The 17,875-nt window shown below is 63.9% G+C and overlaps 1 protein-coding gene across 1 annotated transcript in view; it reads left to right on the plus strand.

Annotated features, from left to right (window-relative positions):
• The first annotated feature begins 9,743 nt into the window (after positions 1-9,743).
• The window catches only part of PRDM16 (PR/SET domain 16), a 295,888-nt gene continuing 287,756 nt past the window's right edge, over positions 9,744-17,875 (plus strand). Inside the window, exon 1 of the mRNA XM_059376792.1 lies at positions 9,744-10,511. Within this exon, the coding sequence (XP_059232775.1) occupies positions 10,475-10,511 (37 nt within the window). The 5' untranslated portion in view covers positions 9,744-10,474. The remainder of the gene's footprint in view (positions 10,512-17,875) is intronic.

Consider the following 17,875-nt stretch of genomic DNA (forward strand, 5'->3'; position numbering starts at 1 on the left):
GCTATAATGGGTCAGCCCTACATTCCCCGAGGGTCTTCTGGTAATGTCCAGGGGCTGCACCCAGACTCTGGTCTGGCTCGTTCCTTAGAAACCTTCACCTGCCCAGGACACCACCGCCTCTCTGTGCACAGCGAGGCAACCAGCAACCTGCTTGCCCTTTCTCCGGATTTGCTGATAGCGTCGTCAAATACGTGGCCTCTTCACTGGCTTCTCTCGCTGGGCCTCATGTTTGTAGACGTGTCATTCCTTCCAGTGGGCAATGGTCGCCCGTGGTGGGGACGGACCCATCGCCCCTTCCCTCTGTCGTGCTCTTGGTGCTTCTCACTCATTTCAGGCCGATTAAACTCTGTAGCCAGACTCACGTTTTCGGGGATCTGTGTCCGATGATGAAACTTAAACCAAGTCAAGGAGAAGGTTAACACAAGAAGCCACGGAGAGTCACCCTGCACTGGTGGGAAGGGGAAGCCGTGCGGGAGGACGGCTGCGAAAACAGTCACGTGTTGGGGCTTCCCGAGGGGCTGGGCTAGCGCTCACGTGACCCCCTTCCCGGGGTCTGTGTGCACCCCTCCCGCACCCCTCCTGCTCTATGCTCAGTTCCAGATTTAATAAGGGTTTAAAGATGTGCATGAAGCTTCTAAACCTGTACGCTCGGGGGCGATTTTTTAATGACAGATGTATTGAGATACAATTCACGTATCATAACACCGACCATTTTAAAGGGAACAACAGTTCAGTAGCATTTAGACATTCGCGATGCTGTGCAACCCTCCAGCCAGCTCGTTCCAGAAAACCAGCACACTGCGGAAGGAGAGCCCTATCAGCCGTCACGGCCCCCCAGCCTCGGGCAAACACTCACCTAACTTCCATCTCTAGGGATTTGCCCATCCTGGACACTTTGTGTAAATGGACTCGTACAACACATGGCCTTTTGTGACCAGCTTCTGTCACCAAGCATAATGGGAGTTCATTCATGTCGCGTGTGTCCGTACTCGGTTCCTTTTGTGACCAAATGCTCCTCCACCGTCTGGGTAAGGCACATCTCATTTACCCATTAACAGCGATTTTTCTGTTCCTCACTCATCTCAAAGTGATTACGCTGCAGCCAGCATCACGGGAGGCTCCGAAAGACCCAAAGGACTTCCAGCGTCCGCCGGGTCCACGCAAATCCCTCAGGACGCCGCGACAGTCTCTCAACCTCAGGACTTATGGTTCAAGAGCAAAGCTTTAAGGCAGCCTGTGGGGTTGAAAGTGCTGTCCGCACTGGGACCGGTTCTCAGGGGCGTCGCTGATGTCCTGGGCGGAGCAGAGAAAGGGGGGCAGACCGGCTTCCCTTGCAGCGCAGGGAGCGCACGGCACGCCCGGAAACCATGCACGCGCACGCGAGGACATCACCAAAGCCTGACTGGATTGGGAAGGCGGCCCTGAACGAATGACATCATTTGGAGAACGTAAATCTTGGTTCGTATGATTTATTTCTGTTAAGAAATCCACATATGATGCGGAGTCCTCCATGGCTCTGTTGGGATGGTTTTCCGTGTTAGAGGAAGTTGGAAGACGGTCTCCAGCTCCAGATGTAAAATTAAAGGCAGAGGTGAAGCCACGGCGGTTATCACACGGAACTGCCGCGCGGGGGGGGGCTACTGGGCCTTCCTTCCTCTGGAATGGAAATTGCTCTCTGCCACAGTGTGCCACGAACCATTGCCTGCTGTTTATTAACCCCTCTTAAAGCACCACATTTCAGGTAGAAACTGTTATTTCTCTAATGTGAAAACGGGCTTACTCGTGTTTATTAGAACAACTCTGTCCCGTGTGGTCCAGGCTCAATGCACACTTCACTGACACACTTTTTTTTTTTTTAATGATCGCAAATCCCTTCGCAGAAGCCCAGATGCTGCGTGTCACTTGCTCGGCATGTTAGCCCCAAACTGAGCCCACAAAGCCACAGGCTGGGGTGTCAGAGAGGAAAGGGGACCCCGGCTCCCCAGTGAGAGCCGTACCTGGAGGAGATACATATCATGAATGGCTCCGTCGTGCTGGACACCTGCAGACGAATGTCCTGGTCCTTGTGGGAGCGAGCAGTGCGTGCAAGGCCCCCATGCCCTTGGGGGCGCCCAGGCCGGGCACCGCAAGCACCCCAGGAAGGGGGTCCAGACACAGAGCCCTCTGCAGCCTGGGTCCTGCCTGCAGCCTGGACACCATCCCTCAGCTGCACCCGTCACCAGGGGGAGGGCTTCGGGGCTGGCGGACACGTCCCACTCTCCCGCCTCTAGGACAGGGCCTTGTACCTCCAAGTTCCAGTTTCCCGGGTGCAGGGTGCGAGCAGCCGCACTTCCGATCGCGTGGGACTGTTGTGAGGGTCACAGGGAGTCGTGATGCAGCCCAGGGGCAGAGGCCAGCCCCCTGCTTGGCGCCGGAGCCGCAGCACCCCCCAAGTTACCGCGGGGAACCCCACAGATAGACCAAGTTTCCCTCCTTCTGCCGCCTCCCGCAGCCCCCATCACCCCACCGAGGCCCCCCTGAGCCTCCGGGCTTCCTTTTTCAAATCATGTGCCATCAGCGGGGGACCTGGGTGCTTGGTCACTGCTGTGTCCCCGTCACGGGGGACGGGCACGGGCTGCTGAGCATAGGGCAGCCATTCACAAGGTGGGACAGGTGAAGGACGGGCCAGTCAGCCTCGGGCGCTCAGTGCAGGGCTGCTGCCTCCACGGCCATGTCTGGGAAGGCTGCCCCCCCCCCCCCGCCCCCGCCGCCTTCGGTCTTCCCGGCTGAAATCAGACGCGGATCGCTTTCTTCTCACTCAGTGCCCTTCATTCGTGAGTGACTCCTTCTTTCCTTCACTCCCAGACTAGGGCCAGCCCCGGGCTTTGTAGGACACTAGATGCCCTGGAAGCTGCAGGTATGTGGAGGCAGACAGCCCTTATACAAGGCCGCACTGTGGGACGGAGCGTTCCAGAAACAGCCACTTTGCAGGGACCTCTGGCCCTAGGTCAGTGAATGCAGGAATGACCCCAGAGCCTCAGCCTCCCTGAAGCAGGGGCAAATGTGGTGGAAACACTGATCCCAAGGGCCAAGAGACCAGCAAGTCTAGGGCAGGCCAAGGTCGACAGGGTGGGGACTGGCTCTGGGAGCCCATTAAGATCCTTATGGGTGAGCGGGACCCGAAGCCCCCAGGAGCCCTGTCCTTCCCAGTCTGATTGCCCTCCGTGTCCAGCCAGGGAGTGAGAAGCTGCTCTCCAGGGCTCCAGCTCAGAGCTCCTAGAGGCAGACCTGGGTTCTGGATGAGGAGGGGTCCAAGAGCACTGGGATCCCTACTAAGGACAGCTCCAACCCAGAGCCCCCAAGAAGTGCCAGCCCTGACCCGCACACAGCAGTCGCCAAGGGCCCCTGGCTCGTTTCCCCCATAGGACACGGGAGACTGGGGTGCCCAGGAAGCTGGGGGCTGAGAGGAGGGAAGGCTACTAGGGAGGGAGCCAGGAAGAAGCTGGGTCTGACTCAGAAGTTCTGTCTTGCCCCCAGCCCCACTGTCTCCAGACCTGGGCAGGGAGGGGAACAGGGAAGGCCCGGACCTCATCCCTCTGCGGCTCCCCACCCTGCCCTCCCATCCTAATTCTGCTGCTAAGGGGGGGGGGCGCAGGGGCGTGTCCCCCGAAGGAAGAGCTGCTCAAGGCCAGGACCCTGCCATCTTCAGCCCAGCCCAGGCTGGCACACAGTGGGTCCTCCGTGAGGCCTCTTGACAGGCCTGGGCTGCAGGGATCCTGGGGCTGCGTGCAGGGGTGTTCCTGCCACTGGGGCCGGGGCCCTTCCTTGGAGATTTATCAGGGGCAGGAGGTGAGGGGGAGATGGAGCTGGACACTCAGGGGCCCCCCAGGTGTTGAAGCCCCGGGCATCAGGCACCAGAACAGGAGAGGCACGGGCCCTGCTCCCTTCCCGGAGCCCCAGGTCATGGGAACTGGCCCCGGGGGCAGAAGCAGAGGCCCAGGCCTGGCACGGAGGCCTCTGACTGATTCTGTTACCTTCCAGGGACTCAGCAGGAGAGGTAAATGTTTCCCTTCCCCAGAAGCTATCCTGGTCCTCGGCAGCCACCTATCCCCCACCCCCACCATTACCAGTTCAGAAGCAGCAAAGGGGGCAGGGGAGAGCCCTCAGCTGGGCATCTCCTGGGCCAACCCATTCCCTCCCCCTCCCTCATCAGCCGGAACTACCCAGAGTGGTGTGAGGTCAGGCCCTGCCCCCGCTGTTCTCCCCCAACCCCAGGCCCCCCGCCCCCCCCATATCACCCTGGGTCCCCGATCCCGCAGCCCAGGACCTGCCGTCTGTGGGGTTTGGGGTGGTACCGCCCTGCGAGTGGGAGGCTGGGGTGTTAAGCCTCCTTGCTTTTTGGCCTCGATGGGAACCGGGAGTCACTCCGCGAGCCAGCAGAGCGCTGTGCAGGGGCGGAGAGGAGGCGTGTGGCCGCGGAGCCGGACCCTCACACCAACACCCCCTCCACGGAGCCGGCAGAGGACAGCACCGCGCTGCGGACGCGGGGCACAAACGGCGGCGCAGGCCAGGTTGCTGCGGAGCAGCCGCGGGCCTCTCCCAGGCTCGGCACCACCTCTGGGCCTCCCCGCATGAACGTGGCCCCAGGAGGTGCGCTGCGCTCCCACCTCTGGGGTTGTCCGTCAGTCCGTGCGGTCTCCCACCTTCCCACCTACACCTGTGAGAGAGGCCCAGGGAGGCTGGGCGCCGCCGCCGAGATGGGGCTGCTGAGGCGGGAAGCAGTCCCTCCCGCGTTCCCAGGATTACGTCTGCGGGGTGTCGAGTCCGCAGGACCGGAGGCGAAATTCCGTTTCCAAACGAAGAAGGTCTTAGGTATGGGGTCAGGGACCACAGCCGAGAGAGGAGAAAGGAAGGGGCTTTGCAACCGCGGGATGTGACCCGGGGCGCAAGCTGACTTGGGGAGTCTAAGTTACACCGGCCCGGCTGCGGGCGTTTGGGGAAGCGGAGGGCGGACTCCCATTCAGCGGCCCCCGGGACTCGGGCCCCGGGAAAGCGACTCGGCCCCCCGTTTTCGTTGCCACCAGGTCCCTGCCGGAGCGCAGCCGGAACCGGGAGCAGGAGCCAAAGCGTCCACGCGGGCAGCGTCCGGCGGGGCCACGGTGCCACCTTGGCGAGCGAAGTTCTGCGGCGCTGCTGGGCCGGGGCGCTCGGGGCGGGGACGAAGTCGGTCCCGGCGCGCAGGCGGAAGCCCCGAGGCTGAGCGTGGCGCCCAGTCCCCGCTCCCGGAGGTGCCCGACAAGCGCAGGGCTCGGGATCGGCGCGAACCAGCAACGGCGTTTGTTGGCAGATTTTTAAAGGTCGGGGGTAGAGAGCAAGCGTGTGGGGGCGACGCCGTTCGTTACTCTCGCAGCAGTAGCCAGAGCCTGCGCGCAGCTGCGGGAGCCCCGCCGCGGAGCTGCCGCACCGGCCGGGCCCACCTTGAGCGCCAGAGGGAAGCAGGATCCTGGGGGCTTCCTGCGCTTCCTGGAGAGCCGGTTTGGGCCCGGGATCCTGAAGCCAACTCCCTCCTAGGGAATTCAGATGGGGAGCTCAGGCCCACAGCTTCCATCTCTTAATTTAAAAACAAACCAAACAAAATATCCCTGATTACGCTCCCCAAATGCATGTGGCGGACCCCAGGTGCCCCTGCACCGCGCATCTGCGCTCCTGAGAGGTAGCTGCCGGGTGCCAGGACCCCGCGATGCAGATTAGGGCAGAGAAGTCTCTTGGGGACCCTCCCAAGAGGCTGCCCATCTGCTAGGCACCAAGTCCTCCCGCTTGTGAAGGAAGTAGGTTTCCAAACATCTGGGGTTTGTTCCGAAATCGACAACATGGTTCACATTCCTGGAAGTCTTGGTTGAGAGGTCCCCAGCACTCCCAGGGCCCAGTCCAGAGCAGGGACTGCTTGCGGGCCCTCAGAGACCTTGGTTGTGAGCAGCACAGGGGACAAACAGCTTTGCCACTGGCTTGGTGAACTTGCTGGGCCAGAAATCAGGACCTCTGTGCTCTGTCCTCTGAAGTTAGCTGGGTCACGGCCAGTTTCCCTGGGCTCCAGGTAGGAAAAAGGGCCAAAGGGGGCCTGGAATATTACCCACAGAGTCTTGGAGGACGCCCCAGAGGAAGAGCCCACGCTGGAAGAGCATGGAACCCTCCTGGGGAAGCCGAATGCCTTGAAGGCTGTCGTGCCCCACCCCACCCCCATTCTAGAAGGAACACTCAAGCTAGCTTTTGGCCCCAGGGTTGAAAGGCCTTCACATTCAACCCCCACCGAGTCCCCTTCTGGGTGCCAAGACCACCTCCGTTTTCTCTGTGTAGTGGGAACCAAACCAGATTGTCCCCAACCATCCCTGGTGGTCTCCAAGCCTTTCTGTTGCTCAAATCTGGGAGACATTTCCACCTAATATAGTGCCCAGAGAGGGAGACAGACACCCCCACCCCCCCACCTCCACCTCAGTGGGAATCAATGCTCCTGTGATGGGGGTGGTGCAAGGATTTGTGGTCTGGACCCTTGGGGCAGTTTCAGATCTCCGAGGAGAGCCCATATGTAAACTAAGGGAGATGCACTTTTATTCTTTTAGCTACTCTGAGCAGTTTCTCTGAGCAGGCACAGGCGCAGGGGGGGTGGGGGCTGAGCAAAACCTAACCTGGACTCATATTGAGCCAGAGACAGAGTGCCTTTCAGCCCATGGCCAAGTTTCAGGGGCACAGATAAGAATGGGGGGGGGGAGGGGGAAGGGGAGCCATGAGAACTGGCAAAGGCCTGCCCGTTCCTACCTCCCACTGCACGGGCCTAAGTGGGGCTCCCTGGGGCCAGAGGCCTGTGCAGGTGGCTGGACTGGCTAGGACCCTGCATCTCTGAGCACACACAGGCCAAGGCGCAGACCTCTCCTGGGGCCAGGCCTTGCGAGATGGCATGGGGCACGCGTCCTAGCCAAACCAAAGGACCCTCTGGTCCAAGACAGTAAACTCTGGGGTGCACAGTGAGCTCTAAGTGGTTTTGTCATTTATGAGGTTCTCAGGGCGTCCGGAGCCGGAGTCCCCCTTCCTGCCTGCCCACTACGACGCTTCCTGGAGCACCAAGGACCCCTTGCTCACCCTCCCAAACAGAGCCCTTTCCCAAAAGAGTTCAAGTGATGCTGTCTCCAGGGGCACCTCCCAGCCTGCTGGAAAGGCTGGGGGACTGGGGCATGCAGAGCTCCTGGCTGAAGTGGGACTCCAGGCTGTGGCCACAGTTGACAGGAAAAGTCCTCTATCCTGTACCCTGGACTCCAGCAACAAAGACTGTTCCAAAACCCAGTGGCCTGAAGGATGTGCCCGAGGAGCCCACACCACACCATGGCCCATTCAGCCGCTGGTAGGAAGCCAAGGTTGGCCGCAGCACTTCTGCGTTCCACAGCCGGTCCCGAAGCCCAGCATCGGGCCACGAGACTCCCGGAAGCTTGGCTTGGTTTGAAAACTGCCCTTCAACATTTCATTGTCAAGAACATGAAAACTGCCCCTCTCCTCCTGTTTGGCTCCCACCCACCCAAAACTGTTCCCCCATCTCCCTGTCCCCAGATGTTGCACGTCTGGGCCAGGGTCGGACCCGCTTTGATTCCCCCTTCTTCTACTTTCCCTCTGCTCTGCAAAGCCTGACCTGATCTCCATTCTAAATCCGGCCACGCGGGGGCAGGGCCCAGCCAGGCCAGGCCAGGGCCATGGCCTTGGGGACAGTCCGCCCAGGCTCCTGGAACTGACTGGGGCTGATGGGAACGAGCGCTTTGCCTGGGAATGTCAGCACGGAGGCTGTCTCCTGGTCATTCCTGACCCCAGGTTCTTTCGCCCCAGGTGGCCCTGAGTGGCAGCCCCCCAGGCCCACCCCAGGGCCCCGAGCAGAGGGCAGGGAAGAGACAGTGCAGCCTCCTGCCATCTTCCCCCAAGCCCTGGCAAGGGTACAGTCCCAGAGTCCAGAGAGTGTCCTGGCCCAGCTTGGCCGGGATTCAGAAGATTTTAATCACCTTCTCGGCTGAGGGAGGGGGCCAGAGCGAGCTGGGGCACCCCTGGAAGAAGACTGGGCCTTAGTAACCTCGGAGCCTACCAGCTGCCTCCAGTGCAGGGGAAAAGGAAGCCTGAGCTGGTTGGGGTGGGGTAGGTGGGGGCTGGGGGCTGGGGAAGGACCTTCTGTGCAGGTGGGAGGGTTTTGCATCTACCACTATATTCTCCCCAGGCCTCCTACCCTTGCTAGGAGGCTCCAGGCAAGAGGGTCCTGGATGCTGGTGTATGACAGTGACCTTGTATTCTCTCTGGCCATGGTGCCGACCAGGTTAGTTCCCTGGCCTGGAGCCTGCTCTGGCTGGGTGACCGGAATGGCTCCCAGCTCTGAGCTCCCCGTCCCTTCCTTCCTCTCCCAGCGACCCCCCACCTGGGGACCACGTGGGTTCTGAACCTGCAGTAAGGCCCTAGACCCCCTTGAGGACCACCCACCCGAACACCCAGAGCCTGGCAGCAAGGCTCAAGGCCCCTCTGGACCCCACAGTTCTCCACCAAGCCCATGGGGACCGAGTGTGGGGCTGGGGGACAGGCCCTCCGAAGGGCTGCAGGCAGTGCGACTTAGCTGTCCCCGATCTGCCCCTGCCCCTGTTGGTCAACGTCAACACTCACCTAGGGCCCTAAAAGCTGGAGGCTGCGTCCAGCTCACTGAGAAACAGAGCAGGGCAGAGAGTACCTTCTCCGTCCAGGGCTGCGAGCAGGGAGCAAGGCTGGGCAGCCCCGAAACCGTGGGAGCTCCTCGGGCGCTGGAACTCAGGGAAGCAGCTGTGAACTGCGGAGGGAAGGCCCTAGGCCTGCGAAGCCCTGCTCTGTGGAGCCTTTCCTCTGGGGTAGCATCGGTCCCGCATGGCAGGCGCCCCTCCCCATCCAGGACGCCTCTGCTAGGACCCCGGGTCTCCGCCTTAGCCTTCCGCCCTTCCCGGTCCACCTCCTCCGCTCAAAGGCTGGGGGTTGGCGAATGCAGGTCTGGGTGCCGGCACCACCGGTCTCAGGGCACACAGATGGGGAGGGGCACAGCCAAGAGCCCACCGGGGGCACCAGAGACCCACACCAAAGGCTCGACCTCTGCCCTGCTCAGGCTGACTCTGGGGCAGCTCCAGGTCCCCGGAGCCTGGCTGAATCCTGGTACCAGGAAGGGCCTGGGTCAGCGCCTGCTTCTGCACATTTCATTCTCAAATCCCAGACACAGTCGAAGGAGGAATTCTCGCTGCCCACACCAGGCCCCTGCCCGGACATCCTGCCTACCGCTCTGCGTCGGAGGGCTGCGCGGCAGAAGCAGCCGATGGGCTCCCGCCCGCGCGCTCTGCCACCTGCTCCGCCGGCCTTCCCCGCCCGCCGACTCACCTGGGCCGCGGGAGGCCCCTTCCCCGAAGGTGGCCCAGCTCCGGCGCTCGCGCCGCCGCGTACTCACCTGGGGCCCACGGAGGCAGGAGTGCGCGGGCCTGCCCCGAGGCCGGCGAGGTTCCCGGCGCCCGGGGTTCGGACGGCGCTCCCCGCGCTGCCTCCCCGGTGCCCGGCGCGCGGCTCTCCGCGGCTCGGCGCGGACCGAGGGCGGCGGGTCCGAGCTTCACCCGCCCGCCGGGGCTGTGGCGGAGCTGGCGGCGCCGGGGCTGTTGTCTTCGAGCGGCGAAGCCCGGAGCAGCGGCGCTGGGGTGGGGGCGAAGGGGAGGGGCGGGAGCCGGGTAGGCCCGAGGGGGGCGGCGGGGCCGGAGGGGGCTTCGGAGGAGCCGGGTTCGGCGCGCGGGCCGGGACACCCCCTCGCGCGGTGGCGGGCCGGGGCTGGGGGCCGCGGGGGAGACGCGGAGAGAAGCAGGCTGGGCGACGGCGAACGCAAAGCTTTTTAATGAGTCATAAATGCGGCAGAACGAAGCCAACCCGGCCAGACCCGCGTCCGAACTGTCGGCGCGTCCCCCCCTGGGCTAGGAAGTCGCGGGGACCCGCGCCGCCGCCGCTCCTCCTGCGGCCGGGGCCGGGGCGGGAGCAGCAGCGCGGCGCGGCGCGGGGGAAGGGCGGGGGGATAGTCACCTCGCCTCCGGGGCCACCTGGGTCCTTTTAAAGTGTCCGGGGTGCGGGCCCCGGGCGGGCGCGCGGAGCACGGAATGTTTTCTTAAAGGGCCAGTTCCGAGCTGCGCTGGAAAGGGGAGGGGGGGCGCGGGGGCGGGGGGGGGGCCGCGCTAAGTGCGACGGAGACCGGGAAGGCCGAGGAGAGCCCCCCAATCCCGCGCCGAGGCGGCGGCGGCGACGGCGGCGCGACGATGAGGATGATGAATACATTGCAAAGTTTTTTTGGCCCCGGCGAGGGGTGTCAGATTGAGTGCTCTGTGCGCATGTGCGAAGGTGTCCAAACTGACAATGCTGGGGAGATGAAGATAGTGTGTGGCTGCTTCTGGACTCGAGGAGGAGGAGAGAGATTCCGCGAGCCGACACCATGCGATCCAAGGCGAGGGCGCGGAAGCTAGCCAAAAGTAAGTCTCCCGCGCTCGGCCGCGCCGCGCCGCCGGGTCGGGGCCGCGGGGCCGGGGCGCCCGGGCCAGGGGTGCGCGTCGGGGCGCGGCCGGCGCGCCTCGGGCTCCCGGCCCTCGGATCGGCCGCGCGGCCCGGGGGCTGCTCCGCCTCCCGCGCTCCGGGGCGGCCGGGCTCGGCGCAGAGGCTCGGGGCGCCCGGGCCGCGCGCTCCCCGAAGGCGCCGGCCCCCTCCTCGCGAACCCCCCCCCCCCCCCCCACCCCCAGTGTCAGGCGCTCGGGCCCGGGAACCCGAGGCGCGCGGTGGGGGCCGGGGAGGGGGGCGGAGGGGGAGGGCTGGGGGTGGAGGGGAGCGAAAAGCGAAAGTTAGCGAAAAGTTGACGAAAGGGGAGAGCAACTTTTTCCTCCTCGCTCGCTCTCTCCCTCTCTCTCTCGCAGTGGCTCTCAGTCCTGGTCAAATCATATTCCGGGCTTTTGAAATAGTGGGCGCTAGAGCACCGCCTTTGGCGTCCGCCAGCTGGGCGCAGAGGAGGGAGACCCCGAGCCGGGGAGGGGGCGGAGGAGGGGGCGCGGGCCGGCGTCCACCCCGCTCCTCGGGCGCAGGGGCAAGGGTGGCGGCGGCAGGACGGCCTCGGCCGCTCGGGCAGCAAAATGGAGACGTTTCCCCGGGCTCGGGACCGCGGCGGGGAAGTTCATTCCCGACTGGTGCCCTGCGCGGCGGCGGGCGCTCCTCCGCGGCTCCGGCGACTCGGGCAGCCCCGCGCGGCGCCTCCCGCGGGAGGGTCCCCGCCCGGACGCCCGCCGCCCGCCGCCCGCCGCCGCCGCCGCCGCCCTCGGCCCCGCTCGGACCCCGCTCGGACCCTCCTGCCCCTGGTCGCCCGCACAGACTCGAGGCCCGGCGGGGACACAGCTGTCCCCGGCGAGGCTGCCCGGTCCCCGGTCTTACTTTCTCTTTCGCTCCGTCTCGGGCCGAGCCCCACGCTCCGCGCGCCCAGCCCGCCGCCGGCCGGGTCCTCGCCGCCGGCCCCGGAGCGCCCGCCGCCCGCCCTGCCGCCCGCCGCTGCGCGCCTCGGGGCCACCCGCGCGCCCTCCGCGCTCCGACCGCCGGCGCCATCGGCCGAGAGGCCCGCGGGCCCGGGAGCGCGGCCCGGGGAGAGGGCAGGTGGGAGCGGCGGCGCCGCGGCCGGGCGAGCGCGGCTCCCGAAGCCCCGCCGAGGCCCGGCTGCAGCGAAGCGCCGAGCGCCGCGCGGGAAGGAACCCGAGCCGCCCGCTCTCGCCGCCCCCTCCTCCGCCGGCCGCCCGCCCACCCGCGGCAGGGGCGCCGGCGCCCGCTCCCCCTGGGATCCCTGCCCGACCACCGGGCCGTGCAGCTCGCTCCTCTTCGGCCTGACGCGGCCCGGCCGAGCCCCACCGCGCCAGGGCTGAGCCCCTAAGCATGAGCCTGGTGGGCAGAAACTCCCGACACTTTTCCGAAGAAGTTCTGCTCCCTTGGCTGGGTGGGCCGGCTCCGTCGACAGCGGCCCCTCGGTGGTAGGGGTTGCAGCCGCCGCGGAGCACCGGGGAAAAGCAGCTCCCCGCTTCTGCGGGTCCCGCTGGAGTTCCCCGCCGCTGTGTTGGGCTCCTCCCTGAGACACCCCTTTCCAGCCTGTGTCCTCTGCCCCGTCGTCAGGGCGTCGGCCTCCTCCGTCTCCCGTGACCTCTAGCCCCTCTTGGTGCGAACAAAGCCCTAGTGTCTTGTGGCTGGTGCGCCAGGGCTGTGGGCCCGCTACCTGTGCGCCCATGGCGGCGGCATGTGGGGGTTCCTGTGCATGTCCGGTCTGTGTGAGCACAGCAGTTCCTCTGAGTCTTGCCTGCGGGTCGCAAGCTGCAGGGTCAGGCCGTGGCCACGGAAGGGCCCAGAGCTGGGAGAAGGTGGAAAGTGCCGCGCTCCTGCCGCTGGGCCTTCGCTGCAAGCGAGAGGCCGGCTCAGTGCCCCCAGCGCAGCCCGGGAAACAGCCCAGGATACGGGGGAGCGGCCCGCGCCCAGTGGGCCCTCCGTGTGGCCCTCGGCTCCCTCCCTGTGTGCTCCGTCCCGACAGGTGGGGAAGGTGGCCCCCCGGGGCTCTTCTCTGGACCTAGAAGCCAGCTGGCGGCATCCCACAGCCTTGCCCTGAAGCCAGAGAACCAGACCCGAGGTGGGGCGGAGCACAGGTCTCCCCTTCCTAGGAGTCCTTGGGGAGAAAATGCCAAAGCAGAGAGCAAGTGTGTCGGGGTAGACACTGCCGAGCCTGCACTGAGCACGCCCTGGAAAGCCCTCAGAGCCCGGCTGGCACCCCCAGCCCTCCCCAGGAAGGTGGCCCAGGCAGCCACCGGCCACGCTGCCTGACAGAGCCCAGGATCCGGCGGGGAATTTCATTTCACTGGACAATATTTTAAGCAGATGTGGATGTCCCTGGGGACCTGACTCCATTACCTGGAGCTGAGGCAGCCGGGCAGCCCCAGGGCCACCCAGAGAACCTCACGGCCAGGGTCCGGGGGGGCTGGGGGAGGAAGGAGAGGTCACGGTTATAGGCCAGAATGTGGGGCTGGGCTGTACCTAACGCCATGTGTCAGGCCCACCCGGAAGGACAGCCTAGTCCGTGAGGGTCACCCCCTGTGTCAGAGCTTGAGGGCTGCCCCAGAGGGCGCATCTGGGGCTGGAATATCGTATGTATTTCCCTAGGACCCCGCCCCCGGGGGTCTCTGGGGCTGGGCCTGCATGCTGGCCGAGCTAGCATCACCTTTGGGCCCACACGGGGGGCTCTGAGTTCAGTTTCCCGAGGGCAGAGGCTGCTGCCGTGCTGAGCACCTCCTCAATGGGAACCTAGGAGCTGGGGGGGCAGGGTGAAGACAGGTGGGCCCGGGGTCCTTCACACTGGCCAGGGGGCTGCTGGCCTGTGGGGAATTGGGGCCAGCCCTCCCCTACACTTCCCAGCAAAGTGCCTAACAAAAGCTTTGTGTGTCCGTCACCATCGAGAGCCAGGTGGGGGGTTCAGCTCAGCCAAGGCAGCCTCCTGACCTGCTCGTCCCACGGCTGTGGGGGGGGGGCTGTGTAGGGGAGGGTGTGTTCCCAGAGACAGAGTCCAGTCCTGGCCCCCATTCGAGCCGCCCCTGAGACCTGCTCACCATGGACGTGGTTGACAACCAGACAGGATATATTCCAGGCCTGGGGACAGTGTCCCCAGGACAGCTGCCACCTTGCCCCTGGGGTGGAGGTGGGTGGCTGCTATCTCTGGTCCAGGCAGGACTTGGGCGTCTGGTGTGTGCGATGGAGCGTGATGTGGGTGAGGAGGGCTGTGTGGGACAGGCTGGGAACCCGGCTGGAGGCTGAGCTTTCAGGCGGCTCCTTCTCCCGGGCCGAAACCAGCCGGGCTCTGGCTCTGCGGGGCCCTGCCCTTGTGCCGCCCACCAGGGGACGTTTGGCCCGGCTCCCCACAGCCGGGATGGCAGCCTCCTTTCTGGACGCCTGGGAGGGCAGCAGTGCCAGGAAATGTCCGGCAGGAGTCGAGCGTCTCACCCCGCTTCGGGCGAAAACACCGAGGCTTCGGGGGAGGGACGGGGGGCAGGGCTGGCGGCCAAGGCCAGGTGCCCCGCGGCCGTGCACTGAGTGCCTGAGGGCTCTGGCCCCGCCATTGGCCCCGAGGGTGTGCCTGGGCGCCCAGGTCTGTGGGTGGGGGCGGATGCCAAGTCGTGTCCGTCGGGTGACCTCAGAGCGGGCTCCCAGGGGAAGGGCACCAGTTGTGTCCTCAGGTCTCTACCACTGGACACCCACCAGGTCACTCTGCACCTCCTGTTGGCCCTGGCAGGGAGCAGGTGCGAGCTGGACCGCTGGACCCTGCGGGCCCCCATGGCTCCCCAGAACCCCGAGTTCCACTTCTGGGCACAGCACGGGGCAGGGGACCTGGTCCTGCCGTTTCTGTTGGGAGGCCGGGTGCTGGCGGTGGGACCAGCCGGAGTCTCCCCCCCTCCCCGGGCCCCTAGGGGGAGGCCGCCAGCTCGCAGGGCCGCTGTAGGCTCGATTAGCCCCCTGTTTTATTCAATTAGGAGGCAATTAGGGATCCTTGGGGGGCTGGGGCTGGTAATTAAGGTGACGTATAATTAGAGTCTCAACAAAAATTATCCAGGATTAAAAATCTTTTGAATAATTTCGTTTAAAAATTTCAAATAGCGTTAAAGACAATTTATCAGGTTTTGAATCAAACCCGTGTAACAAGTCTTGGACGCTACAGCTCGCGTAGCGGCCCGGGAGGACAAGGACAGCCTGAGCACTGTCCCCCTGCGGGAAGGAAACTTGGCGAGGGGACAGAGGAGCCGGGCCTTGCTGCGCGGTACGGTGGCGGTCGCGCACAGACGCAGGCTGCCCAGGGCTGTGGACCGCGCAGGCCGGCCCGGTGAAGGGGCTTGGGGACCCGGGGCTGAGCCAGCGTTGCTGCAGCCCCCCGTTCTCCGCCCGCACAAAGTCCCGTAACTACCGCGCCACAGGAATGGCTCTGCAGGCCGTTTAAGCGAAGCAGTGCCTGCCGCCCAGGCTCCCTTCACCCCAGCTCAGCCAGCGGTCAGCGCCCTCCTCCCCCTCTCCCTCCCCCTCCCCCTCCTCCTCAGGGGCCGGTGATGGGGCCCCAAGGGTCTCCGCCTTTTGGCTTCCAGGTCGGAGAAGGGCGGGCTCCCAGCTCTCCACTCCCCGACTCCTGACCCTGACCCAGACTCTGGGGCCGCAGCCTGTGTCCCATTGCTGTTGCTTTGGGGATCTGGGCACAGAGAGTGGAGAGAGCTCGCCCAGCTCCTGGATCAAAGTCAGGGTGGTGTGGGGAGGAGGGAGATGGTGAGGGGAACCGAAGCGCAGGGTGGAGGTCGGGCTTCTCGAGAGCAACTCTGCCTTCTTCCTGGCCCAGCTTCGCCCAAGGGGGTGCACTGGCCCCGAGCACTCACCCCAGGCACCTGCCCACTGAGAGGCCGGAATGGGCTGCAGCCCTAGCGGCTGCCCCTGTCCCTGTCAGTGCCCGATCCTCCTCCGGGAGGCAGGAGGGGGTCTGGGACCCGCAGAGGCACACTTGGTCCACTTACTAGACACGACCCCACTCCTTTTCACTGACCTTGAGGAGGGGATTTGGCCTTGGGGGCACCACTTTTAGGGGTAAAAAAAAGTCTCAAACACAGAGAGGTCAAGTAGCTCTTCGAGGTCACACAGCAAGTTAAGGATGAACCGGAATGCCACATAGGTAAAGCTCCCAAGCTTTCTTATTCGAACACCCTCCTCTGCCCCCTTCCTCAGGGTGCTCTACGCTGTACTTAATGCCAGCGGATTTTCTCTTTTTATGTGTCAAGGTTTAAGCATTTTCCCAAGGACAGTGCTTAGCTTGAAACCGGTCTGGTTTTTAAAAGCAAATGAGACGTCCGTGTCCCTACAGGTTGTGCACACAACCCTCGAACTGTGTCCTCAGCCTCCCCCAGACTGGCTGTTCTTTGCCAGGGTCCGGACTCCCCAGGCCAGGCAGGAAGCTTTGCCGGGGTTTTCCATGCCCCGATCCCTGGCTCTGGGTGTCCCCTCCCAAGGGCAGGTGCAGACCAGGGGCAGCCTCATCAGCATACCCCCACCATGCACTGCCTTTCGCCGGAGCAAAGGCAGGAGGTGGAGGGCCGGCCTGCCTGCCCACCCACACCCCAAATCTGGAGGGAAATAATCACCGCCCCTCCCCCCCAGGCAGTGAGGGAGAGGTGGAGCCGCTGCTGTGCGGACCTGAGCCACCGGGAGGAAGGAGCTCAAGGCTGTAGTTCCAGGTCCAGCCCTGAACCGCTGCTGCTCCCGGGACCTCGGACTCCCGACCACGGGGCTGTGCTTCTCCGTCCGGGCTGGCCAGTACCCCTGAGCTCACGGCGGGGGCAAGGGGGGTGGCCAGGGCGATGGGGAGGGCTTCTTCCTGCCCTACCACTCTCTCTCGGGGCTTCTGCCATCAAATCCTTGGCTGGCCCGCCCGGCCAGCCTCTCCTGAGACTCAGGAACAATGCCCTGGAGCTCGCAGAGAGCCGTGCCTCGGCCCTGAGATACATGTTTGTTTAATAGTTAACATTCTGTGCAAAAAAGGAGGGAAGTCAGAATCTGGTGAAGGCTTTGCTTATTTTATATCCACTATAACTATTTCTGTCCATGAAAATTGGCTTAATTATATCAATGGAATGTTTCTTTTTCAATTCTGTATGCAATTAGTCCATCTTGCTGGCTGCAATTTATTTTAATAAAAAAATAAACCAGTGGTGTGTTCAGTTCCTCGTCCCCTGGGGACAAATGCGATTGGTGTGTTTAATTTCATTAACTACAATGCGGCCTACTGGAAAAATGTATAAAATCAGCTTTATACAGCTTAAACACTGGCATTTGAAACAAATCATTATTGCATTAGCTGTCACACTGGTAATTCTAGAATCTAAGGAAAAAAATATATTATGGCTGTTTTTATAACCCTTTGCAAATGCACTGTTAAAATAATTTATAATCATTTTAAAACATGGCTGGGTCCTGGTGAATATTTTACCTCCTCTAAGTCGGCTCTGCGTTCCCCCCGTGCCCACTTTACATACGGATGTCTGCGCCACGCCCAGCCCCAAACATGCGTGTTTCAGGGTGGAGACGGTGGACCCTGTCCTTAAGCAGACGTGATAAGGTGGGTCACCTTTTCGTTCTGGTCTGACCCGATCCCGGTCTAAAATGTGCCTGGAGCTAGAGGGACCGGAGGGGAGCCGGGATGCTGTGCAGTCGCCGCCACCGCCGCCACCGAACCTCCACCTGCCCCGCCCCGACCATGGTGGGCTGAGGGATCCGGAAGCGGGATTAAGGGCTTCATTGGCGTCGGGGCAGAAACATCCCAGGGCCCGTGTTCCCCGCTCACACTTGGGGAAGTTAGGAACAGCGTTAGCTCTGCTCACTCCCAAAACCCTGCTCAGGAAGGGAGAGAAGCGGGGACCCTTAGGCACTGGCTTTCTGAAGCTGGCGGGAGCATTCTCTGCAAAACTCCCCAGACTCAGGCTGCTGTTCGGTGACAGCACACTTCCGGGAAGGGCGTGAGCCTTCAGTCCGCACCCCTCACCCCTTGGGGAAGGCGGGGCAGGGCCGGCCAGCAATCTCGGCGGGAGTTCGCACCCAGCCTGGGCGGACCCTGCAGGTGACGCAGGGGACTGCCGGTGCCCGCCCCTCCCTCCCTCTGGAGGTCCAGCGCCTAGAGGGGCTCACAAGGGATCCGGATCCGCATCGGGATGGGAGGGTCCCATCCATGGAGGAGCAGGGAGCTGGGGGAGGGCTCCGGGCTCTTGGGGGCACTTGGAGGTGACTTGAAGCCCGCAGCTGAGTGCTGAGT

The sequence above is a fragment of the Mustela nigripes genome, chromosome 14, assembly GCF_022355385.1.
Source record: "Mustela nigripes isolate SB6536 chromosome 14, MUSNIG.SB6536, whole genome shotgun sequence".
Lineage (NCBI taxonomy): Eukaryota > Metazoa > Chordata > Mammalia > Carnivora > Mustelidae > Mustela > Mustela nigripes.